This window comes from Larus michahellis, chromosome 1 (genome assembly GCF_964199755.1).
Source record: "Larus michahellis chromosome 1, bLarMic1.1, whole genome shotgun sequence".
In the NCBI taxonomy this organism is placed as follows: domain Eukaryota; kingdom Metazoa; phylum Chordata; class Aves; order Charadriiformes; family Laridae; genus Larus; species Larus michahellis.
Genome location: NC_133896.1, coordinates 32,439,712 through 32,466,730, shown reverse-complemented (window position 1 = coordinate 32,466,730; position 27,019 = coordinate 32,439,712). Strand labels below are relative to the sequence as shown.

The window sequence follows — 27,019 nt, the reverse complement described above, 5'->3', positions numbered from 1 at the left end:
TTCTTGAAGCCTTCTCCTTTAAATTACATCTGGTGGTTGCTGCATTCAAAATCTGCCTTTTATTTGCTAAAGGCTCTTTTTTGATTCATCCCAAGTTTTAAGAAGTTCACAAAAAAAAGAATCCAGTCGCAGTAGGAAATACAGAAGAAACAAGGACAACCTGACAGCAAGTCACAGAGGGATTATAGTGGTTCTGCTCCTTCACATCACTGTCATCCTCCCTGAACATGGCTGCAACTTGGCTTGGGCGATCCCTGCCCAAGACAGGATTTCTCTCTCTTTCTCTGACCCCTTTATATTATTAAATAAAAACCCATGACTTAATAGCTGTACAGAGAAATTGCATGCTACGTGTAACGAAATTCTGGAAAACTCTTATCTCGGAACTGCTTCCCGTTTAGATGGTTACACATCCATCTTCTGGGTCAGCCTCCTTGTACAGACACACTCATCAGGTAACGAAACAAAAGAGCCTGACTGCAGCGATCAGAAGCGCTGGCAGTGTGTGCACAGAAGCTGTTTCCATAAAAACTGTTTATTCAGGTGTTAGCAATTGAAGCAGGAGCTCCAATTGCCTTGCTGCAAGTGCCTGTAATGCTTGTACAGGGGTGTTTGCAGCCTATCACAGCTCTGAAGGGAGCTGTTACAGGCTATCAGCTCAGTAATCCTCATGCTAAAAAGACCCTAAATATGTATTTACAAGATAGGCAGATCTGTTTGGTTTACTGGTTAAATAATCCATGTGTTGAAAAGGCCTTAAACATAAATTCATAGGGCACGCAGGTCTCTCTTGGTCTATAACAGCAGTGGTGGGCCTTTCAGAAAGTCACCGGAGACCTTACTTTAGGGGCCCACAAGGGCCTCAACCCACAAATACTCGTATGTTTGAGCAACTTTATTTAGATAAACAGCCTCACTCAGATTGCTAATCTGAACAGAACTACTCCTTCTTCTGTTCTGAACAGAAAAAATACCAATAAAATTGATCACTTCAAAAGTGTCATATGACAGAAACAGGAAATTCAAATTTGCACCTGAAATACCAATCTTCCCTCACCACGATGGGATGAGTGTTACTGGAAGAGTAAACCAACGCATGAGTGCTGCGTTGCATCCGCAGCAATGCTGAGATATGGTAAGAGAAACGAACAGGATAAAATTCTCCCCTATGGGAGTTTTAAGTGTTCAGTGAGAAGAGGTCTACACAAAACCATACTCACGGCCAACTCCCAAAGTTTTCTAGCTTTTCTCTCTTCAAGGCCCTTTTTTACTGATTTGTGAAAACAGCTGACAGCATCTGATCCGGAAATGCTCAAGTCAATACAAAACATTAGCAATTTCAGTGGGTTTGGATCGGGTCAGTGGTAAACTTAAAGGACTAATCTACATTTACAGTTAAGAGATTTATGAGTGCAAATACTTACCAAAACATTTAAATGAACGGCTGTGCATTACCATAAATTAGCACTTACATTCAACACACATACACACACACACACACATATATATCCTCATTCTGACCTAGAATCTGTCCCTTGGGTGTACAAAGCAGAACATGAACTGAAGAGTATTAATCAAACCTTTTGCTCTGCTTAGTAGAGATATTGATGGTGGAGTCAAGTTTCTTTCATATGAATCTTCTCATTTCCAGAAGTCCTATTTTCCAGAGCATAGGAGGAATCAAAACAGCAGATGTGTAGTTTCTAGCTCACCCTCCAAGTTTCACAGAAGCATCAGGTAGGGAAAGTCTCATCAGGCTTTTCCCCAAGATCCTGTTACTACACTCTTCTGTGGCTGATGTTTCTTGCAGGACCTCTGACCATTTCATTGTCTGGACACAGAGGGCTTCATAAAAGCTGACCACAGAAAGATTTCGTGTGCATATGCCTCATGTGGTTGTCTGTTGATTTAGTGACATGCACTAACCTTTTGAGCAAAAATGTAAAATAAACAAGTTCAATGGTTTCTAACACCTTAAGTGAAGAGCATCAGAGTACCTCATAATTTCATATAGAGTCAACTCAACCCTTAGCAACTTCTCCCAGGTGCTAGTATTCGTATTGCCTCAATCTGTCAGCACTTGCATGCATTAAAACTGGAGTCATCAGACACAGTCAGGCTAACACAATGGCTGCCATTGTGCCTTTTGCACTCTGAAAATCCCAATCCTGGCACGGAAGACCGTTGATGTGTCTTTTCAGGCTCCTGCAACTATATCTTTGTACTGAAGCAATCACTTGTACCTTTGCCTAAAATAGAGAACAATCAGAGCTGGAAGGTCTTTTAGGCAATTATGCTGGTCTTCTTCATGCATCTACATCGACTAACACCCAACATCCCTCCAAAAAAATCCTCTCAATTCTGAGAGCAAGCTTCAGCCTACACTTCCTCATATATGCGACAACAACAGTTACCTCGATAAGGATCTGTTAACTAAATGACACGACCTGCTCGTTCTTGCTTGTAACATCTTATTTTCTTCTGCCCTTGCTTGTAACATCTTATTTTCTTCTGTCCCTCTTATTGAAAGGCAGTCTCCTCAGACTGAATATGTGGGACCAGACATCAGTGATGCTTTCTTTTGTCCAGCTTTGTCTTTACAACATTCTTTGGGGAGTTTTTTTGACCAATTTTTTCACTGTTCCACCACTGTGAAGTGTTTGTCCCCTTAATTTCTGTATACCCGGTCAACATTCCAAACCAAATATGCACTGTTTCTCCCTCCTAGATAGTAGGTTCAGAAATGTTATTAAAGAAGTGCACATCCATTAGCTTGTTTACTCCTCTCTAGCACCAGTATCCTCTGCTCTTCTTACAAGGACAAATCTGTGGGACAAATTTTAGAGCCATGTTTAACACAGATTTACTGGGGGCTGTGATGGCTTTAGTCCCTTCACCTCGTCAGTAACTAGACAGCGTGACATATACTCTAATACCACATGATGTAATTCCAGCAGCACAGCAGCCATCCACGGTCAGACTGGGTGGGTTTGTCCTGAATTTCTTTGGCTCTCTTTCAGTGATATTGACTGCAAGTCCAACTGACCATTTACAAATTGGTCAATTCCTGCTTTATCTTAAAAGTCCACATGGGTATCTGGCTATGCCAGAATTGCAAATCTTTTGATCTCTTTCTGCCAACACTGACTGATGCTGGCTCTGACCCCTGTCTCAAGATCTACCAACAATTCGGATTCCTTTTAGGACAAGTTTTGCAGCAGCAACATAAGGATGCTCAAGTTGGCTATCAGCAATCCCCCAGCTTCGTCAGCTTCCCAGCCATTTGTTTAAAGTATGGTACTGTTTGGAGCCTAATGAGCCTCCCAGGGAGTTCATCCTTCCAAGACAATTGGCTCATACTTGAGTTTACTGCACTGTGACAATCTGAGCACAACCCACTGGATTTTTCTAGCTTACAATTGGAGTAGAAGAGTCTTGTAAGTGTCTAATCCTACCAAATCCACTGGCAAGCATAGGTCCATATCTCCAGTGCTGGCTATCGTATGTGATCCTGCTGTTTGTTTCTTATGGTAGTAACTCAGGTACTTAAATGCCAGCATATATCTGTAAGCAAGTTCCAAGCTGATCAAAGCTTTCCAGGACATTCCTTTTCTTGGAAAACATTCTTGTTTATAGCACCTCAGTTGCTAGTCATTTCCTTACTTCCTAATTTGGCTGAGTATTTTGCATTTGTATCTCAGAACTAATGCATTCTTCACTTACAAACCATTTCTAGGAAACAAGAAGATGTTGCTCTAGTTCTCTCCCTGCTCACTACCTTAGAATCACAGAATCCTTTTGGTTGGAAAAGATCTTTAAGATCATCAAGTCCAACAGTTAACCTAGCACTGCCAAGTTACCACTAAACCATGTCCCTTAGCACTATATCTAGATGACTTTTAGATACCTCCAGGGATGGTGACTCAACCACTTCCCTGGGCAGCCCGTTCCAATACTTAACAACCCTTTCAGTTCCTAATACCCAACCTAAACCTCCCCTGGTGCAACTTGAGGCCATTTCCTCTTGTCCTATCACCTGTTACTTGGGTGAAGAGACAAACATCCACCTCACTACAACATGTTTTCAGGTGATTGTAGAGAGCGATAAGGTCTTCCCTCAGCCTCCTTTTCTCCAGGTTAAACAACGCCAATTCCTTCAGCTGCTCTTCATAAGACTTTTGTCTAGACCCTTCACCAGCTTTGTTGCCCTTCTTTGCACACACTCCAGCACCTCAACGTCTTTCTTGTAGTGAGGAGCCCAAAACTGAATACAATATTCCAAGGTGCAACCTCACCAGTGCTGAGTACAGGGGGATGATCACTTCCCTAGCCCTGCTGGTCACCCTATTTCTAATACAAGCCAGGATGCTACTGACCTTCTTGGTCAATAACAACCAATCTTGTTTCAATCCCTTTCTGAAATCTCCAGGTTTGGCTTTGAATCCATTTAAAAATTGGAGACCTGTGAGCTGCTATCTGTATCCTTTTAGGACAGTGGGAACACTAATGTGCAGTTTGGAAACTGGGCCATGGTCCTGACACCAGGTAGGTTTTTTGCTGTGTCTGATTAGCTAAGGTTCACACCAGAAAGTTGTTACAAAGAAAAAAACAATGATAAAATCAGGGAGCACTGATACAATTCTCCTTCTCCAGAAAGCACAGTAATAACAATAAACCTCTTTCCCCTGCGCACAGAAGAATTTGCATGGTGGGAGACAGAGAAAGCTCTGTGCTTCTTCTACCCAGCCTGCAGCTCTCAGTGTCATAAGCAGAGCTCCTGCACCCTCTCGCTGTTTTCACCCTTAGATGGTAGATGGACAATGGTGACTTTAAAAGTTGTCTTCCCGAGTGCTTGAGCATTTTTTCCTTTCCTGATGCTGCTGCCACAGCACAGCAGCTTGTGGAGCTATGCTGGAAATTAGACTAGGCAGCTGGGCTAGGTTAAAAACAACCCTTCTAAAAATCTATTAAAAAAAAAATAATAATTACTTCTTGCATCTGTTTCACAAAAAGTAACACTGTCATAACCGAGGGGCCAGAAAACCTCATGGCAAGGGTAGGACTGAGTGGTCACAGCAGGGCACATCTAAGCCAATGCTGTTGTAGAGAACTTGACAGCATTGGACCACAGCGTCTGCTCTGCTCACTGTCCTGCTGCTTCCGCCCTGGATCAGCAACAACAGCTAGTAAATCCCTTTTGACTCTGTCCTCTGTGAGCCTTTCTTTTGGATGGAGATATGTATCTCTGTGAATAATGCTCTCAGTTGTTCCAGCTATCTAGTTATGGCAAGGAAGCTTAATAATGCCTTATAAGGACCTTAAATAACAGGTAATACAACAAATGAGTTACCTAAATCATAACATTACCATATGGGCTTAAATTTTTGGAATATCTTTCACATTTAGAGCTCTGCTAGTGAAAGGCTCCAAGATAGTCCTGTTTCTCCTTCAAAACTGTCTTATTTAGTAGAAAGCGTTCTTCTCAAAAGAAGCTAGACAGTTCCTACCCTATTTAAATTTCATATGAAACACTTTATTTTAGTCAGTGAATTTGCCTCAGGCAACTGCATAACAGCTGACAGTAAATTAATGATTACGGTGGTGTGATTAGTAGCGATTACAGGCAACTGAGAACCTGCCCAAGCATTTGCCGTTGTCACAATACTTATGCCAGCTATTATTAGGGATTAATAACGGTCATAAAGAAGACTTGATTCCACCAGGTAGACTCTTTACAAATTTGAAATCTGTTAATATTTTAATATGTCACTAATATTCTCATCAAATGGTGAAAACTATTTTTATCTAACCATTATTTTTTAACATTCTTTCTAGGTGCTTACATTTCTAATTTATTTAAATATTACTAGAAAAATAGTTTCTATTACCTTTAAGGAGCAAGTACCATAAACAAACACACTTGACAGAGAGATTTAATATCACATTACACATGGGGAGTCAAAACAGAACTTAAGATCTGAGACTCTTGTGTTGTGAGACATCACATCAAAACCCAACTGGGAAGAAGTGACGATTTCCCTAATCCCTAGCAATGATTTTTTGAGGCGTTCAAATAAAAGTTTGCTTGTTCTGAGTGAGATTCACTAAGTAGATGCTATTTGATTGTTCTGCTTCCCAGGGGAAGAATTTCAGATTCCCCAGTCTGCTAGAAGAAAAGTACAATGGGCTGAATTTGCAATAGAGCATCTTAGCTGCTAAAGACACGATAAAAGTGAACGCACTGCATATTTGCCAAAGCTTTCACCATTCATTTCATTTCCAAATGTCAACCAGTTATATGAAACCCTTAAAAAGGTTTCTTAAGGTAGAACAAACAGGAGGAGAGGGTATTTTTAATCTTGTATTAAAGACATTTAATTATTTATAATCACTCTTATTTAAAATACAGTAACTTGAACTTACACAAAGACTCGGCACTGTTTAATAATAAAAAGAACCATCTGCTTCATATGCCTGCCCCTACAAATATTTTGTTACTGGATGATAGTGGAAAACATGAAACGCTAATGACTGGCAGGCAAGATGACTATTTAGAATAATGAAATGAAAATCTAATGAAGAGAAACATCGACAATCGCATGTTATCATTTTGGGAAGCCTCACATAATGATTTTCCAGTGACTCAGAAACACATCCACCCTTGTCACTGGAGAGTACAATGCATTACAGCAAAGGGAGATTTGTGGTACAGAACACAATTTCTTGTAATTGCAATACTTACAATGTCAAATATCGAAGAGAAAGTAATAGAAATTATATTAATTTTCAAAGTCGTAGCCTGATCTTACAAACACTCAAGCACACACCCAAGTACCTGGAAGACTGATCCCTAAGGCATGAGATACAAGGCCAATTAATTCTTAAAATTAGGGGGAAAAAAAAGCAATTAAGCTTCCAGTTACCATTTTTAATTTTGGAAAGGCTTGCTTTAAAGTGTTAAAAGTGCAAAAGCAAAGCATCTGAGTTACAGCCTGCACTGCACAATAAGCCTCCTGGACTTGTATGTAGCCACCCACTGCAAAATTCTGCTTTCACATTTCATGTGTGCAGCCTAACCCCAGTAACGCCTGTGACATTACACAGGTATAAAGTAAAATAGTCTTTGATGCTGATTTTTTTAAGTACCCCCACTCTTATTTTTCTTAGAGGAGCCTGCTATCAGCTGTGCAAATACCGTATCTGTAATAACAGAAAGAGGGGCTGCAGTGTGCCAGTGATCTTACCTCATACTCAAAGTCCTCTGCTCTATCTGCATCAGCAGGCAGGCTGGAAAGATACTCATTACCTTCATAAAATTCATGCTCCACTGGGTGAAGAGAATGGCAGCTATGTGGAACAAAACAGTACAACAACAGTAGATGAGACAATAGGTTTTTTTAAATTAAAAAGTGATACCCACCCCCCCACCCCCGACACACACACACACACACTGCTCTGTAGTTTTCTCATCTCTGGAACAATACTCTGAATGGCCTGACAGCCTGAAATGAACTGCACCAAGAAGTAGCATGGGCTGTTTTCGTTTCAGAAGCTCTTACTCCAGCTGAGTTTTGCTGGGTTCATCTTTTGTCAGATTTACCCAGGGTGATTTCTTAAAAGGGTCTGTTTTGAGCCAAACTACTTAACTGTGACAATTTGGGATTCCTTATGCTCATAAATGTACCTAACTCCAGATTCATGTGCTGCCTCATGGCTGGGGGCAACTCACTGATTATATGGTTGTAACATCTTGAATGTCCACAATCTACAATCCACACCATGCTCACAAATTGTTCAAGAACTTGCATAAAACAACTTGCGTTATCCTCTTCTGTTAAAGTGATAACAGGGTGGCAAAGTGCATTTGAGTAACTGCACACTTAAAAACTTCGCTAAACTGCACTGTTAAATGGGTTTGGAGCACAAAAAAATGCGGTCCTTACAACACGCACTCGGGTACGGCCTTGGACCTGGATCCCAGCCATGCAGCACCCAGTGTGGATCTATCTTATCAGAGATAGGAAACTTTTCCCCATGCTGAGGGCATGGGAACTTCAATCACAGTACCACGCGGTTTAGTAATATCCAGTATCAACTCAAAAATATACACGTATCATTTTCCTAGCTGTGGAGCAGTAAGTGGTAGGCTCCGTCCAGCATTTGGCTTGCAAGTTCTCTCTGAGACAAACACCTACCCAGTTTACCTAGAACTTCTAAAAATGGAGCTACATCAAAGTCAGAAGTTCTCCATTAGCATCAATTCTGCAGAGACGCACAACATGCCAGGAAGTCAGTGGGAAAGCTCTAGTGCTATCATATTTTTTCATGCTACAGACAGAAGGTGAGGGTCAACCACTAGACGATGTTACTTGTGAGGTGGAGTCTGAAGAAGTCCACACCCTATTTTTGTATAAGCACCACCTGCTGGTGTTTGCATTCCATTCAGTTACAAAGAATTCAACTGAGGGTAATTTAATTCATATCATTTGCCATGTGACAGGTGAAATTGTACTTTTGATCTCCACATTTTTGGAATTGTTTTGCTTTTGATAAGGGGACTTTTAAATTAAATAATTGGTTTTCATGATTTGTTGGTAAGAAATTTGGAAGAACAGAAAGCAACAAGACAGCTCTTTCTAGGTTTGAAGAAGGTACTTAGGAACACAGAAGTGTTTTTCTTCTTGACTCGGGCTTAGCTTTGGATGAACAAACACATGAACACAAAGTAAACATGGCCAAGATCCCTTCCCATACTCTAATTCATGAGCAGAGTTTAGGAAAACCATCACTAAAGCCCGAATGGGACAACAGTTATCAACAACATTTATAGTTTATTTAAAGTGTTCCTTAGACTTTTTCAAGAGAAGGCTACAAGTCTATCACTGCAACGCCTCAATCCCACAGGTAAAACAGCAGGAGTAGATAAACCATACCTGTCTGAAAGTAGAAAAGGGCAGATATCAGGAACTGGTGGTGTGGAAGGCCTCAGTTTGGCCAGAGCCATGATGTGCTCGAAAGTGATGTCAGTCTGAGTGCTGGCATCCACAAGCCGAACATCCTGAGAGCTACCATGAGCTTTGCTAATTGGGGCTCGTCGTAAAACCTGAACCACGATTGGCTCCTTGGCATTGCGAAAAGCTTCCACTGCCTCTTCGTGAGTGGCCTTGGAGAGGTCCTTCCCATTGACCTAGAGAAAAAGAGAAAAATATATCAAAGATTGCTCACAAGAGAAAAGGCAGTGTAAAAATATGGGTGTAAAATATAGGGGGACGAACTATTTGTGTAGTACATCAAGCCATGTGCTGACATTGAGTGGGCCTTATTTTGGCATCCATGCAAGAGGGAAGATAAGGCTGAGAGAAGAAATAAATCTTTAATCTCTGCTAGAAATTAGAAATTATTTGAACTCTTCCATAACTGTCCCAATGGAATCTGAATACTGCAAAGAAACTACAGCATTTAAAAAGGACATTTAAAATTATTTCTCTCATGCTATTTTATTCACCTCACAAAATACAAATAAAAAAGGAGGGGTGCCTTTAATTTTCAATTTCAGCATTTTCTATGGCATGCAACTGCTTTACAGGATTTCTGGCACAGCATTGTTATTAATGCAGATGTCAATAAACATGTCTCTGATGTCTAAAAAGAAACAAGGCAAATTTTCAATGTTCTGTCACTTATCTGCTGTGGCCATTATACAATCATTAACACCAAAGATAGGAAGATTTGACTAACACAGTCAGCTGCTGCTCTTTTAAGGAAAGAGAAATCTAAATCAAACAAACTGAAGAAATAATTTGCTACAAACAGACGAATAATAAACCAGAGAAAATTATGCTGCAAATGCAGCATAGCTTGGCAAAACTGAAAGACTGTGGCAAGGTTTCTCTCTGCTACAGGCAAAGCAGGAAATTCCTCCCAGTCTAGATGAGGCTGTCTGGTATTAAAAAAGGTAACTGCAAGGCTGGGTGATGCTAAATGCATATGAATTCAGGTGTTTAGGGCAAAATTCTCAAGCATTAGCCCACTACAACATGTGAGGGCTAATTTGTCAATGGCAGTCAGTAGCTAAGCCCTTGGACGCAGGGACTGTGCAACATCCTTACACAGAAAGTAGCATTCTGCTGTTTCCAGAGCAATGGGACTGCTGTTGACTGCTGCACAGGACCTAACTGTTGTGAGCTACTGTGGAGATGAGGTGGTCCTGTGGCAGGGTAGAAAGGCAGGGTTTTCTAGCAAGAAATGTGAATATCTAAGGGTACCAAAGCCTCATTAAAATGCATATCCCTGGGAAAATCTCTACACTGGCAGGAAATTACCTTTGTTGTATAGACATTGAAGTCATAAAACTTCTGCTTAATGAACTAAGTCTAATCCCTCCCCAGAAATGGGACAGACCTCCTAACTGACTTTTCCCCAATGTCTGCAAATCCTGGTTGAAAATAAACTTGCTTTGCCCTAGCACTCTTTCATTCAAGAAATTCTTGAACTTTCTTGTAAAAAAAGAAAAACACACAAACAAGAACACCAGTGAACTCAAAAGAGCCATTCAGCAGCCTTCAGTAATATTTTTAAGCCTGCCAAAAGAAGCATTTGCCATTAATTGCCATATCAACTCAATACGTTTCTGGAGTTCATGCTCAAATACCAGGTAGAACCAGGTTTCTTCTGAAACAACTTCCAAAGAAGCAGCGCTTTCACAGCCATGTTACTCATGAGGACATGCAAAATAACTACACCGTAGTGCAGCCACTAATGCAAAGGTCAAGTGATCTTTCTAGCTAGCCCTGATGCTGTATGTGGTGATGTGAAGGCTAGAAATTATCTGAACAGATTTCTATACATAATAAAGCTCAAAACTCCCTGTGCAGAATGCCTGGGATCCCCAGAAGTACCATACCCCTGTAGCCTAAACTGTGACCAAGTAATGTGAACAGCAGCTAGCTTGGTCACCTAAGTTTAGTGCATATGTACAGTTTCTCTGATGATTGAGGCCAAAAATGTTAAGATTTTATGTTAAGAATTAATCGTTTAAATTATCATCCATCAAATTATAACCTTGGGTTACATTAATCTAAGTTACATGGAAAAATATCATTGGGATATAAGAAGAAGGGCCACAACAGTCAAAGAACGAGTTATGTTATAAGAAAATAAAAAAAATTTCCCCAAGGAGGGAGCTTCTGCAAACCCTCTCTGATAGCACAAGTTATGCTGCCAGGGCGTTCAGGCTCAGCCCCATCTAATAGAGGCAATTACAGATAAAGCTTCAAGCCTGGGTCTTCTAGTCACTCCTGAGTTCCAGCCCCTGCTTCATTCTTGTTTCTGACTCAGATCCTATCAAGGACACAATTTTCCACAGTTTCTGCAGTTTTTGTAACAAGAGCATCCCATAGGCCCTCTGAGTAACTCTCATTCCTAAGGCCCTAGGAACAGAAAAATTACTTTCCTGCCTCCCAAAACCCTTTTAATACTTTTAAAGCTTTGGATAACTATATGGTGTTTCTCCTGAAAGCAAATGCTTGGGAATAAATACCACATAGCACCCTATCAATTTGTCCCCCTATTCAAGTATAAAACACACAATCCTTCTGTATCTCATCTGGTTTTTTTGCACAAGCTGACCATTTTGTCACAGATCCACATTAGGAAAGCAAAAAGATATTTGGATAGCATATAAAATATATTATTAGATCTTTTTTGGTAAACCAGAAGCTCTGTTTATTCACGTCAGTCAATACTTAGCACTTTTTCTGAGGAAACAGACATAAATTCACAACAATGCCATTTACATGCAAATTTTATTTCCAAAGAATAATAATATTTTAAAATCACATGAGTGTGAAAAATCACAAAAGATACACATTTTCATTTATCCTGGGAACCTATGGCTGACCTCTATTTTCATTTAAATGGCTATTTAATTTAAAGACTTTAAAAACAATCCATCCTTTGTGCTGGTTTCTTACAAAATACAAGCACTTTGAACACCCAATACTTGTTTAAATTGTCACTTGAAGTTCATCAACACACTTTGTCAATCTGCATAAAGGTCACCTAATTTATGAATGCTGCCTTTCTCAGAAGAAAATCTATAGCTGAATTACTCTATGCTGGCAGCTGTCCTGCCCACTTGGGGCTGGGAAGAGAGAATTTATTTTAAAACCTAAAGCCAATACTACAGATGGGGTTGGAAGCTCTCTTTACGTAGCTTCTTTAAGGGTTTTCTGCCTCCTGCATTATCCCCCAACTTAGCACTCACATATAGTTACCCTGGGAGCCATAGACAGCCGAGCACTTATTTACAGCAAGCCACTTACAGGTTCTTAGTGGATGATTAAATAAATTCCTTGCCTCGGAAAGGTTACTTTCAGTGGAATCCCGGGTACTATTTTAAGTGGATAGAGAAATCAGTCACTTTTAACAGTCAACACAAAGACATGGGAATACATTTGTTGTAGCAGATGGGCTAATTAATCCACAAGCAAGTTGTGAATGTTAAGTAAAGAATATATCTTTTCTCATGTAAACCATCCTCCTGCCCTGTTAGATTAAGCTTCTGTTTAATGAACACTCTCCCCCTCGGTTTGGACACACTGCAAAGTCTGGGCCACTTGTCAACATCTCCCCCAGAGTGACTGGTGGCCACTGCCTGGATCCCGGCCATCCTCTTTGGATTCTTGCTCTAAATCCAGCCACATGCAAAACTGCATTAGCGTCAGAAAATAAACAAGCAAACAGGCTTTGTCTTTCATACACAAGTCAACTGACATTGGCCAACTTCTAATGCCAGCACCTCTGCACATAGGTTTATTCCTGCTCACACAGAGGTGGACAGCAGAGAAGGACAGGACTAAATAACATAACAGTGACTATAAAAAAATGTAGGCAAATGGTTATTATGTTATCCTTATCCTTCGATATCTAATAATAATAATTAAAAAAAAAATTAGTCCTTCAATGAAGACTTCTTCCAGAATTTAAGTGCCTGTGACCATGAAATTAAATAGCCTCGTGAAATGAAATAGCCTTGTCTTCTAGCACTTTTCTGCTCTTGATAATTCTTTTAACACTGGCCAGAATTTTTGAATCAAGAGGGCCAGAAATGTTGATACGTTTCCTGTAGTCTTTTACTTCTCCCATATTAAGAGAAAAAGGAAAAAACGGAAAAGGGAAAGAAAGGAAAAAACATACGCAGTCATGCGAATGCAACCATCACAAAAGGTGTCACATTAGCAGCTCATGAGATAACCTCCTATCCTCAGCAAATACCCAGCATATGCAAGTTGAAATTTAAGATCAGCTCTGCTGAAGCAAAATCCTTGGAGACCCTCCGTTTAATCAGTAAGGGCAAAGGGAAGAATAACCTGAGTGTTCTGCTAGAGCAGAGATGTCCAGACACACGGGTTTCCCAGAAAAATGACAGAGATGCTGTCTGACATGATGATGGAGTTCACACAAGGCTCACTGTCCTAGGAGATTTCAACACCCATGCAGAAGATGCCTCTGACCTGACAGGTGCTAAACCTGCTCTCATCACAGCAGTCTCTTCACCTCCAATCCCTCGCCCTAAATAGATCCAGGCTACCACATCCTGGGTGCATCCTTGGATGGCAGACTGGCACAAAGGATGGAACACTGTCCCTTAGTTTGACCAGTCCTTCTTCATGACAGGAATTTGAGCCCACCCTAACTTCAAGCCACAGAAAAAGAACAAAAACATACCACCTTCCTCCCAGACTTGCACCTTTTGCCACATACAGACTGTAGAAAACTTCCATCGCTGAGGGCCGCCAGCTGTGAGGCTCTCCAGGAAGTACAGGGGGGCACAGGACATGTGAGCTACCAGTAACACGTGTCCTGGAGAGGACACTGCAACTCTTCTGCTAACACAAATGTGATAGCTCATATACAGAAAGGGCATTCAACACACTGACCTTTCAGGTTACAGTTCAGTACTAAGCTGCATTTGCTTGAGCAAGTTCATCTAAAAGGTAGCGAATTCAGTCATTACCAATACCACTATCTCAGTCAGGGTTCAGGCAAGTTCAGTAAGGGGACAACTTTTATTATGCTGGTTAATGACATTTGCTCTTCTTTAGCCGGATGAGTTAAGCCATGCTTGTTCCCATTTGCTCCTTTGTTGCCCTGACCACCAAATCCTGTCATCCCTCCTAAAAGCTACATAAGCAGCTGAACATGCAGGCTCTGGCTGCTTTCCTCAGTCTGAACCACAGTCTCTTGTAATGAGAATTACATCTCCATTACTTGTAGAGCTGAGGCTTGTCCTGTTTGATAGGCTGTGTAGCTGGTTTGACAATACTGAACAGACCCAGGCAATGCCCAGTACTGCAGCCTTCTGTGTATCTTCCTGTGCGTAACCAGCACCACTTCATTTTCCCAGTATTTAGCAGAAATCTACTGTGGCTGAAAAGCCTACGGCTTAAAAGCCATAAACTAAGCAAGACAAAATAAATGTTACAAAAAGTGGGAGAACGTAGAAATATACCTGTTTCCACTCTGTACAGCTTCCTTCCAGATGGAAACAACCCAGTGACTTCCCAGAAATTTTGATTATCTAAACAGCAGCTGTCAGAAAAAAGCACCCTTCTCTCAACTGACCTCAAGATGATACTTTATTTTGTCAGGGTTGTCCATCACAATCAGTGCGTCTGTGGGCAGGTCTGGCAGCTGCAACTCATCTTGATGAAGCACATGTCACAACCCCAAAAGATGCCAGCGAAGAGCTGGACACTGCCTGGAAGTATTGTCTAATGAGCTATCCTAGGGAATTCCAAAGATTTTTAAATTGGATTGGAAAAGAAGTGACCCAGGTAGGTGTACAGAGAACGGCGAAATAGTTCTCATCCCAATGGCAAACAAGTGAGCAAGGTAACTAATACAGAAGTGCTTGTACAACTTTTGTTCTCCAACAAACACAAACTCTAGTTTAATATCTTTTTCTCCTTCTCTACCCAGTCATCTCTAACTAAAATGAAACCACTACCACAAGAAGTGTCTCCCAGAACTTTGTGTGCAGAATCATGCTTCGCATTTTGAAAGAAAAGGCAAGTCCATTGTAAGAAAAGAAAGCACTGAAGATCCCAACACCTCCACCTTTAGGAGGAGGTTTGGGGTTTTAAATCTCAAATTTACTGACTTACTAATTACAATTAAGATATATAGTATAGTAAAAGGAAAAGCATGCCTATAGCCTGCTTACAGCTGACTGGGTTAGGCACAACCATCATTCACCACAAATGCCTTTCAGCATTTCAATCTCCTCTAACGGTGTATGGAAAAGTCCACCCTGGGAGTCACCTGATATTTCCATGCCTAAAGTCTCCTTGTGGAACTGGGCCCTCAACTTGAGACATATTTCAGAAAAGCACTTGCATGCTATAATTCACACCTCCAGGATAACTGTGCCTGCTCCAACAAGTTTAAAAGCACTACTGAGCTATCAGTTTTAATCTGTGGCCAAAATGTGACCTGAATTTCTGCACTTCATAACATGAAGCTTGTCAGTCTGCGTAACCGGAGAATACCCCCTCCACCTCCTCACTGTGTGTTAGAGCAATGCACTTGCAAGTCCTTTTCAAGTTCAACAACATCAGAACAGCTCAGAAAGCTCAGCTCAGAAAGTACAGCAACAGCTCAGAAAAGGTTCACTTGAGTTTTGAAAGAGAGAACATGCTATTATCTGCAATTCCCTTGCTTTGTGTTATCTGCAATTCTCTTGGTTTGTGAGTGAAATGAAACAACCAAATTAAATCTAAGAATCACTGCATTAGTTTCATAGTGAGCTGCCCAGAGACAAGTGCTTGTAGACATGCATTTGTGAGCAGCTGCTATTCTTTTCTGACCCCCTCAATTTGCCCGGCAGACATGTGACTAGTTGCCATGGCCATCTTTCTTGCATCCTCTTCCAGCTGGTATTCAAGTGTCATTCTTGTCTCCCTTGCTTTCCTACCTCTGTTCTCTCTCTTCTCTCTCTTAGGCTGTTTGCTTTTCTTACTTCTGCCTTTTCCTTTCAGTGCGGACCCTTCTTTGCTCCCCAGGGTCTCCTTTATCTTGTGCCTCTTGATTCCAGCACCCTCCATCTTTCCTTTCATGAACTCTTCTCCACGAAGACCTCCCGCTGCCACCTCACTGAACCTGTCCCCTTCCCGCAGGGTGGGAACGCTGGCACTTGTCATCCTCCCACAGTGACAGCTGGATAGTTGGAACACTTGTGAGGGTCTGCCTTCACCGGCACCTCCTGGTACCAACACGAACGCTCAACTAGTCCAGATGGTGATGTAACAAGGCTGGAGTGTATTTACTATGTAAATTGCTTTTAATATTGACAAACAGTTTTTCTGATGATATTAGGATTCTGCCTGAGGGCAATAAAGACTAAACTAGCTGTCGCATGCATAAAATACGTTGAGTTACTTCTTGATATAATTAGATCAACATTTATTACATTAATCATCGCAAACTTTTTCTATTTGTGTATAGGACATTATATAAAACTCTCACGAGATCTACCACATACAGCAACCCTTTGATGGTGGGGAAAAATACAATCAAAGGCCAGTGTGTATGCTCAGAACAAATCATTTTTATCTCTAAGCCCCTGCACTGAACGCTGTATTCTCCTGTGAACTTCACGGTGTCTCTGCTCTACCACAAGCTCACTCTCTAATTTCTCTTCCAGCGTATGCATTTTTCTCAGGGAAGAGGCACTTCAAAAGGTAGCTGCCATTAAAGTTTTAGGAGATCAAATTCAAGACATTCTTTAATCATCTGTAATTCCCGGAGAATAATGGAATGGCTGAACGGCAGATTCCAGTACTCCGCAAATAATGTGTAGTCACTTTTCTCCTTTTCGGGGAATCATATTCTACACTTCACTAACAAAAAAAGTCAGTCTTTCACTTCTAAAAAAAACATCTCAGCCTTCCATGAACTCAGCCATGGCTGGCATCGCCACATGAATGTTACACTTATCACTGTCATAACAATTCTTCCACGTACAGACGCCTGAAACTCCTGGTCTCCTCCGAACCGAGTACTTTAAAAAGATAGATGGCTGCCTTCCGGCTAATTGTGGGAGTTCTTTCATTACTATAAAAAGACTTTTTATATCTCAAGTGACTTTATAAGCAGTGAATAATGAGACTTAAAGTCTTTTTAAAAGAGTCCACTGATCAAATGCTAGGATAACTTATGGGCACGGTGACCTTTTCCTCAGTAAGATACTCCAAACTGCTGCTGTTGGCACATTATTAAAATTCCCCATTTAAGGCATGCGGTTAAGCACAAGGCAGATTTTTTTGATTTTTTTTATTTTTAAATTCAGTTTAAGGTAGCACAGCAAGAGCTAGAGCTCTCCCAGGGCAGAGGACTAACTCCCTCCCGCTCCAGCTGTGCAGGAGCAGGATGGACGGCGGCAGCAGCGCAGGCAGATGGGTCTCACCGTCCTGCTCCCGCCTGTGGTGCTGGCACCGGGAGCCTGCTTCCTCCACGCACAACAATCCTCACCCCAGCAAGGGAGCACCTTTCTGCCAGCACATCCACCAGCAAGCACCAAGGCACTGGGCTGGCTCTTAAAAGCTGCAGAGAAGAGCAGCTGACAGCTTGTTACCTCCAGTCTCTCTCATACGTAGAGTTTTGCCTCGGCCAAGAGGGTGCTCCATATGCTAGTGTTTCACGCTGCAAAACAGCAGGAATGTTAAACCCAACGTCAGCGCTGAGCCTGGTCCCATCCCTGACTGAAACGCTGGCCAGCCCCAGGTGCTGCCACACATCTAAACCAACCTCATGTCCACTGCCGACGACACGGAAGTGCTAAGGTTAGAGTGCTCCCTAAAACATCTGCACTTGCTTTTCTTTAATGAACGTACAACAGACTTCCTCTATTTTAGCATGCATTTCTCACTGTGTATTGTCATCTTGAAAGAATACAATAGGCTCCTCCTCTCTTGAAATAAAACTCGGAGGGCCCCTTTCCTTATTTTCCCATTCTTCTCTCATGCAGCCTCGACACTGATTTGACACTGTTGTTCTCCATTGATTTTCATGGCTTTACTCCAGAAGAAGCATATTGGCATTTTTTTTTTTTGGTGCATAACAGTACTTGCAAAAATTCCTTCCAATTTTTTACGGGACTAAATGTTTTAAAAATACTTTTCATGAGCTCATAGGTATTTACAGTGGCTCAGCAATGAGGGCTGACACAGCAATAGAGTTCAATAAAGTTTATCATCATCCTGCTTCTGGAACATGGCATATGGTAACTTCCTTGATCTCTTTATCAAAGAAGAAAATGTGAATTCAGAGGAGCCACTCATTTGATATAATTAAGTAAGTGACTGAGCTTCATCTGCTATTCAAAAGTCCATCAGATGCTTTTGTACCAGAAAGTTCCCAGTAGCTCTTAGGAAAGCTTAACAACAATTTTCATTTGATCAAGACAGCAGGTATTATTAACATCCATGAGAGCAGGTAATATTAATGACAGTATGCTTGTACACGTTTAGTTACACACAATGAACACAAAAGAAACTACATGTAGATGTATATATAGAGAGATCTCTTATAAAACATATTTTTGTCTGTTTCTTCCCATTTGCTTCTCTCTCTCCTACTTTGATACTCCTTTAAAGACTATTTAGTCTTGTAGAATTTCTTTACCTTTCTACTGAGTGATGGCTTACTGCTTTGTCATAGAAATATTTTAAGTTGTTAGTTTCTAAAGTTTAATTTCCACATTCCTTCTTAGCAGGAAAAACGGAAAGAGATGTGGACATTCCGACCAGCCTAATACTACATTATTTATACAGCACCACGGCTGTGCACACATCCTCGGTAGTAAGAGCTTGCAGCTCCTTCCTGGCTGGAAAGCAATTACAGCTGCTATTTCTGTCCCAGTGTTTCTATGTCTGTTCCTCCTTCTGGAGCGTCTCTCTCCTTCCTCTCTCCATATCTCTGCCTTCCCTCACCATTTTCCTCCACTGTTTTACTTTGTTTGCCTCTTTGGCTTCCCTCCCTTATCTTTCTCTTGCTCCTTTTCCTTCCTTTATCTTCTTGGGCTTGGTCTCTGCAGTGTCAGCAGCAGCTGCCACTCCTGTACAGCTTTAGCACTTACTTAACAGGAATCTTCCCCTGCATGAAGTCTACTCGTGAAGCCCTTCCATACTGGCTTCAGGAGAGAATGAAGAAGCTGGTTTGTTTCTGCAACAGGCTCTCCAAACACCGGGAAAGGGTAATTACCGAGGAAGTTCACACAACGTTCATCAGTTTCCTTTTTCCAGGCAGTTCTGAGTGTCTGGCAGGACCGTGTCAGAGCTGCTGTTCCAGCTCTCCGAGGCACGGCAAGGCTGTTAAGGACCAAATGGCTGAAAAATATGTCAGGGAGCTTACACATGGCTTGTAGCCAAGGCTGTGCAGTCGACTGGCCACTGAATACGCCGCGTGAATCAGATTTGTACCACTGCCTTGTAATACTACAAATACCAGAGAAATCCAAGCAGATTTTGATGAATCTCTGTGTTAACTGTTCAGAGAAAAACCCTGCCTTTGGATACATGTGGGCAATTCTTGCTGCTTTCAATTGCCATGCGAGGACATCAGATGGTGCAGTTTAGCACACGGAGCAGAAAAGACCTTTCAACAACGACACAGAGTAATTCTTTCTGTTCTAAGCAACAGAGTTATCCTTTAACATGCAATGAGATTATTTGGCAGCCTTTTGATTATCTTATGTAAACCCAGCATGAACAGTTTAATTAGAACACTGAAAAAAAATACTGAAATGCACACTTTATACCTCCTATACTTACCTATTTTGAAAAAAACACCTAGGTGCAAGGACTGTGTCTTTTTGGTTATACAGTATCAAGCACCACACAGCCCCAAAGTAAGTAGGGCCTTCTGGATATTGCTGCAGTAAAAACAGTGATTATTATACATCCGTGCTGAGAATTTAGACAACGAATTATAAAGGGACATGAATTAAAATAGACACACTTGAAAATAAAGTTTATGGCCTAGACAAAGAAAATACTGCAACTATGGCACACTGTGGGATATCAAGACAAGGGCAATGTCATCTTTGTTTTCTCTCAGGAAAGAAGTCCTTTTAAGAAGTGTTTTTCTTTTTTTTAATTTATATGACATTTCATAAAATAAAAAGGTAGATAAGAGATAGAAGAAATAAGGTGCTTTTTGTTTGGTTTTTTTTTAACATTATATATTAAAGGAGAAGTGCTAGGTGCATGTAAATTCCTCCTGGCAATATACAAATTACTGTACAGGATTATTTTATAAAGGGAGAAAAAAGCTCTATGTCTGCTTATAAAAGAATGATCAAGTAACAGCTGACTATCTAGAAATGCTTTTAATAAGCTTCAAAAACAGGATAGTGTCTGTAAAAGCAAAGTTCCTGATCAAATGAAGTCCTTTCACCAAAACCAGCAACACTGAAAGGTAACGCTTCTCAACTGAACTCCTTAATTAAAGCTCACAGCCAGCTTTTAAGATGTCATATGTGCCATCTAACCATGACTGTCGCCTTGTAGTGCTTATTCACAATAACTTCTGCAGCTTTCTTCAGCAGGTGGCAAGAAACTGTTGCAAAACATAAAATTTCTACTTAAAGAAACCAAAATACGATGTTGCAATGTCACAGCTTGTAGAATCTTTATTTGTACTTTAAAGAATAAGACCTGTTCAGGGAGGAGCAGCATAGACCTGCATCTGGATGGGTATATAGTAGTCAAGTGCAAATTTCAACCAAGTCCTAATTCTACATGCTCTTACAGTTCAGATGTACCTGGATTCAAGGGTTTCTTCCCACCTTACTTGTTGGAAAGGTTATGTTTTAGAAAGGCTCAGTTGGAGAAAAGAATATTTTCCCCCTTAAATTTAAAATCAAATAGACTCCTGTTTCAAACCCCACATCACGTAGGATTTGAGAACAGCTTTCATGTTACTGCAGATAAATATATTCTTTAAGAAAACCAGGTTCCTTTAAACTTTCACGGTAAGCTGGCTTTACAAGCTAGTCAAGTAAAATGTCATAGCGTAAAGCTATTGGTGAAAAGAACTGCCGCTGAAAAGCAGAGACTTCCAATAAATTCAGAAATGTCTGAAGCCAGTTCAAAATGGCAGGGCAAAATTTAAACAAACCTTCCCCACCCAAGGAGAGGCAGACAGGCATAAATCATGCCCAGCAATCAATTCTGCTATTTGAATTCGTCCTGACACTTGTTGGGCTCAGTCGCTGACATGGAACCGTGGCGGAAAGGCCAGGCCACTGGGGAAATTTGGCCAGCTTCCACATCTGAGAGTGAACCACCCGGCCGCAGGTCTCCAACCCTCATAGCATCGCTCTTTGTTACGAGCATAAACCATTTTGTCCGCTGTGTTTCAGGTCTGCCTCCAAGATATCACAATAAAGAAAATTCTTTGATTACTATTCGTATAAGAGATGGGAATACCAGGTGAGATTCCAGCCAGGAATGGCACAGGTAGCTTTTCAGGCAGACAATTAAAAAATAAACCTGCCAAGTTAATATTCATGGTTTTGTTTCTCACTGTGACTACTTTGCAGTTAATTATTGATAATCTGTCAGACAACAAGCAAAATGCTCAGAAAAGGGACTGCAGGTTTGAATTCTGTGAAAATTCAATATTTACATACATAGGAGACAAATCTGCTCTTGATGGAGATTCTCAGAGAAGAAGATTTTTGTGGGAAAGAATTGGCATACTGGCCTCGAGTACTTTCATTAATAGCAAATGGAAATACCATCACACTCAACTGTCAGTGCAGAAGTCTCACTAAAACACAGTTAAGGTAGCCAGTGCTATCTCACACACATTCAGAACATGCCTTTTTTTTCACACCTCACCCTCCAAAACTCAGCCTTAGGAAAACCCAGAAACGGTGAGGTCAGGTACCCAGCCGTGCCATCTTAACCTTCCGCTTCCCCCTGATGCCTGCTGCAGTCAGCCGAAACGAGCTGCAGGCAAGCCATCACATCCAGTACATCGCCCGGCTCCATCGAGCGAGAGAGGGATTACTTTGAGCAGCTTGTGGCACTGTGATCTCAGAGATAGCAACGCTGTCCCATCTGACATCCTCATGCATGATCAGCAGACGAGGTGCATGAGTACCAGAAGGGATTCAGTATCCTCATTTCACCCTCTGTTGTCTGGGTAGGAGGAGGCACGGAGCCCCTCAGAGGCTGTCAGGCAGGAGATGCACGAGGTGTACGGGGCAAGCAAAGAGCCATCAGGCACAAAAGGCTGGCAGCAAACTCAAAAGGGACTTCTGGAGCTGTCACTTCACTGCCAGGGCAGTTATGCAGCCATTTCTACCCAGCAGATCTTCCCTTTTACTCCAGGCCCAGGCTAGTCAGCCGGACTTCTTTAAAAGTAAGAAAACCAATGGAACACAAGACTTTTCCTCAAAAAATGAGGACAGCAAGGATTGGGGGCAGCAGCAGCTGCATATTCACACAGCAGCCTAATGAGTAAGTCATTTGCTTAGAAATCGGAAAAGCTGAACTTAGCATAAGTGAGTATGAAATCATGTCTTTCACTCTGCAAGAGTCTTTCCATCAGGTTACTGGACATTTTGGAACGCAAGAAATTATACACCACTTTCCGAAGCTATATTTTGAAGTAATTAAGTATCATCTAACCAGTTATTAAGCAGGGTTAGAGTTAAGGAGCTAGCATGGGTAGATGAAGGCTACTCTTCTGAAATGCACCCTCCATCCCACTCAGATGGTCACAACAGCCGTGTTTGGAAAACTCCTGGTAGTAGAGCAAATAAGATTACTGTACTTTCCTAAACCATGACTTATTACAGCATTTATCTTTTTTTCCTCCACCTTCTTCCCTCAATATTTAGCCTTCTCCCCTCCTGCCCTCCTCCTTCTTCCCCCCAGGGTTCCCAGGTAAACCTCCCAGTACTGCTGAAGCCTTTGGTATTTTAAAAGACATTAGACATGTCATTAGGAATTGGCAGGTGAAATTTGCTGAAATTTCTGCAAAGGTCACTAATAAAAGTATTAAACAAGATCACTGCAAAGACAAACCCTTCTGGAACTCCAGCAATAACCTCTCTCCAGCCTTTCACTTTCCTTTTTAACACTATATGTAGATAGATATTCCTCCAGAGCCAACTCCATATCCTCCTTATGACTGCTTATCTAACCATTTCTGTTCCACTTTAGCTAGTATTTTCCCTTAAAATACCACATCAGATATTTTTGTTTATCTGAAGTCCAGATAAAGAGGAGCTACTACATACTCTTTGTCAAGATAAAGCATTTGCTAATCAAAAAGTCTATCAGGTTAGCCTGACTTTGTAACCACCTATCCCTGCTTAGTCTGCAATTCATTATATCCCACTTACCCTTTGCCTTCCCTGTGTCTGATCATCCTTTTCTTCAAATTCTACTTTAACACCTTCCATAATGTGCATACTGAACTTGAAGTCTAGCAAATCCTACAATGATCCAAAGCATAGGTACAGCATTTAATTTTATTCCCTCATCTCCTGCATTCTGAACTAGTTTAACAAATCTCCCTGTTCATCCTGCTACTACTTCTCTCAACATTGGTGTCCCTTGCCTCACAGTTATGCCAGTATAACTGCTTCTGGGGGCTGTGCTAAAAATTAGATCACTGAAAAACCCCATTTCAAAAATCACCTTTATTAAAATGTTAGGGTTATTCACCTTACAGGCAATTGCTTTCTTCCTCCATCTTGCCCGTGTTCCACTCAAAGCCCACCTTCTACCCCTTCGCTCTTCAGGTGCTTTCCCCCCTCCACTCAAAACACGTACCTGTGCAAATCCTTCTGAGAGTTTTTTTAAACTCTTCTGCTTGACGCAGATTGTATCTTCCCCAAAAGGAAGAAAATCTTCTTTAAAAGGGGCAGACTGTGATAAAATGAGGCTGTACTTCATGCAGCTACCTGGACACAAGGCACACACGGTGTACAGTAGAGCCAACCAGGTCTTCAGGTTGAAGAGGAAGACAGCAATCGCTCTTTACTATTAAACACCCTGCATTTGCAGTTAAAATTCTCTGATGCAGATCTACATTAGGGTCATGTTTATACTGAAAGAATAACTATTTATGTTGTTTTCAATTTTCCCACCAAGTAGTAGACATGTCCTGCATAAGATATGCAACACAATCAAAACTGAGCTCTGATTCCTGAACACACACAGAAATGTGATGTGACCATTCAGTTTTAAGAAAATTTACCTTTCCAGGGGAATACACCTCAGAAGCCTCAAGTGACCTCAAATTTGGGACAATAACCCTCAAATGATCTTCTGTGAGGCACATCAACTATCAAGAAAATTCAAACTGAATTTCAGAGTCCTTAAGATTTTCCCATTTAACTGTGCTCAACCTTAAAAATAGAGAGACTTCTGCTTCACTATAGCAAAATCAACATGGACTACACTTTGGACATCCTTTGGTATCAGAAAGTATTGGCGGCATGAGAATAAGAAGCAAATCTCCAGCACTCACTTCCACCTTAGTTTCATCTACACTACTGCCAGTAATGTGCTTGAGCAGTTCACCAGATTCTACAATCAACGCTTGGCACAAGCTGAAGAAAAATCTGTGTCATCTATGTCACCCTTGTGTCATTTCACTTTCACACAAAACCCATAGCTACCTATTCTGACCATTAATTTTCTGCATATCCATCTGAAGACATGGACGAGCTGCCGGTCAAAGGGTGAAAGTTACCAGTTCTATCAACCTAACAGTGGTTTTTGTAAGCGTTAGGGAAGACCAGCCTTCCAGTAACTTAGGTGGTATCAGCTAGACCAAATTACAGAGCAACCAGACAAACTGCCTGCCCAGCCAACTGCTGCCTGTGTTGACTTTCCATTTGGGACACCAATCTCACCCACTCGCACTTAAATCCAAAACAAGTGTCTAGAAGAAAAGTGAAGCACTGGTACATCTGCCTCTTCACAAATGCCAGAAAACACAAAAACTGGGGAGATATGGGGGAAAAAACCCACAACAAAACAAAACAGAGAGACATAGAAACAAAGCTTCCACCCGAGTGTTGGTAGGGTGATCTACATGCATAGCTGGAAATACTTATCCAAGCCAAAATATACAGGTCTTGAGCTGTTGCACAAGTACAATTACTCACATAATTTATTCAGGAAAATACCTGTTAGTTTTAATTTGAAATATACAGCATGGCAGAAGATACTCAGACCACCACAGTCAGACACCTAATTTAACTGACAATTCTTCTATAGTCAAAGACATGAGAGGTGAGGAGAGAGTGTCAGAGATGTAAACTAGCTGTAAGTTGAATCACACTCTGGAAATGGCCACCTCTCTCCAATGACAACAAGGAGTTTACCGAACTGAGCTGGTTAGAAATTTCAGCGCCTCGGATGGTGTGTGAATATCCTTTCCATTTACCAAATGGCATGACCTCAGTTTTGGAGAATTTAGAGACAAAAAAATCAGGCATTAAAATAAAATGGGTGAAGACAGGAAAAAGAACAGATTTTTTAAATGCTGAAAAATTATAAATATGTTTTATTATGGCTTTTGGTAATCCAGGGAGAACATCTCTATTAATAGATAGCAGTATTCAAGGGTGTTGTAAACATATTTCCCAGGATGAGGTCTGATTTATAGTCTTGGACAGAAATTACTCTTCCCATGTCTTATAAAAGTAGAAAAAAGCGTTCACTCAGCGTGGTTTCAAGTTACACAAGTACAACACAGCGGAGACTCCACTGCTGCTTGATGCCTTCTGTGTTGCCATAAGTTAGCTCAAAGATGGTTTTATTTTTTTTAGAGCAATATTTTACAGGCTGTTAATCCAGAAAGTGGATTATTGCCTTTGGGTATTTTGTGAAAAAATAAAACAGAAAACAACTAAGGTATTTCATTTAGTATAGCTGTTGCTGTGCATGGGCAATCATTTCTTTTTCTCCCATAATATATTAGGCTTCTCAGCTCTCGGACTTCCTCAAGCAGCTTCACTAACATAGTTGGCTGTAAGCCCCTCAGAGCCCCTCTTGTCCATTATCTGTGAATTTAGAAGGATTTACACAAAAGACTGTAATGAGCTGGGTTTGAAAGCGGCTGTAAAGGTGTGAGGTATTTATCCTGAAGCCCAGAACAGCTATGATGGAAATACATATTGTGCCAGCTCTTGCACTCAGATAATGAGTGTTTTTCCATTTAAAAGTTATGTTACACAAAAAGGAAGCAGAGCTGTGAACTGGACAGTGCAGGACTGAGAATGTCCAAGGTCTGCCTTTATCACTGCCTTGGCCCTGTCATCTGTGCACAGTCACTTAACTTGACTATATTTTGACTTTTTCCCTGGCTCTTGTTACGCTGAAGGTAAAACAGTAGAGTTCTACTCTGACTTAAATAGTAAACGCTTGTGGTTATTTTACATAGAACATAGGATTTTTTTTTTTTTTTGCCATATACGCAGAGCACCACCTCCAAGCATGATGCGTGCTTGTTGCAGTACACCTCAGAAACACCGTGTGGCTGAGCTCTTGTTTGCAAAGCACTCTGAATCTCAAAAAAGAGCAGTCGCAAAGCAAATTGGAATAAGGACAGATGTTGAAGTTTGATAAAAGCTGCAGCAACAGCACAAAGCAATAACAGGTGAAAGTTATGACTGACATTTGACCCTTGTTCATGTACCTCCAAATGTCACCAATGTTTAAGACTGGTATTGGACGTGTTACCAAGAGGGGAAATGCAGAACAGTGTTAGCAGAAACAGGCCAGTTCTTGTGCCAGAGAATCTGCATTTCCAATCTATCTGACATCTGAAGGACTCCATTTAAGGTCTGGACACCAGTTGGCAGATAAAGATGTAAATGGCTCGCAGGTACAGCTCCTGGAAAATACGACGGCTGCAAAGAACATCTCCCAGCTGGGAGTGCTTCACGTGGCTCCGTCCAGCTCTGCTGCTGGCACGTTCCCTTTGC

The 27,019-nt window shown here is 41.2% G+C and overlaps 1 protein-coding gene across 2 annotated transcripts in view; it reads right to left on the bottom strand.

Moving 5' to 3' along the window:
* PDZRN4 (PDZ domain containing ring finger 4) overlaps positions 1-27,019 on the bottom strand; it is a 248,818-nt gene that overhangs the window by 35,796 nt on the left and 186,003 nt on the right. For both annotated transcript variants that reach the window (XM_074563864.1, XM_074563950.1), the window contains 2 exons: positions 8,934-9,187; positions 7,245-7,347 (listed from right to left, as the gene is read on the bottom strand). In XM_074563864.1, the coding sequence (XP_074419965.1) occupies positions 7,245-7,347; positions 8,934-9,187 (357 nt within the window). The remainder of the gene's footprint in view (positions 1-7,244; positions 7,348-8,933; positions 9,188-27,019) is intronic.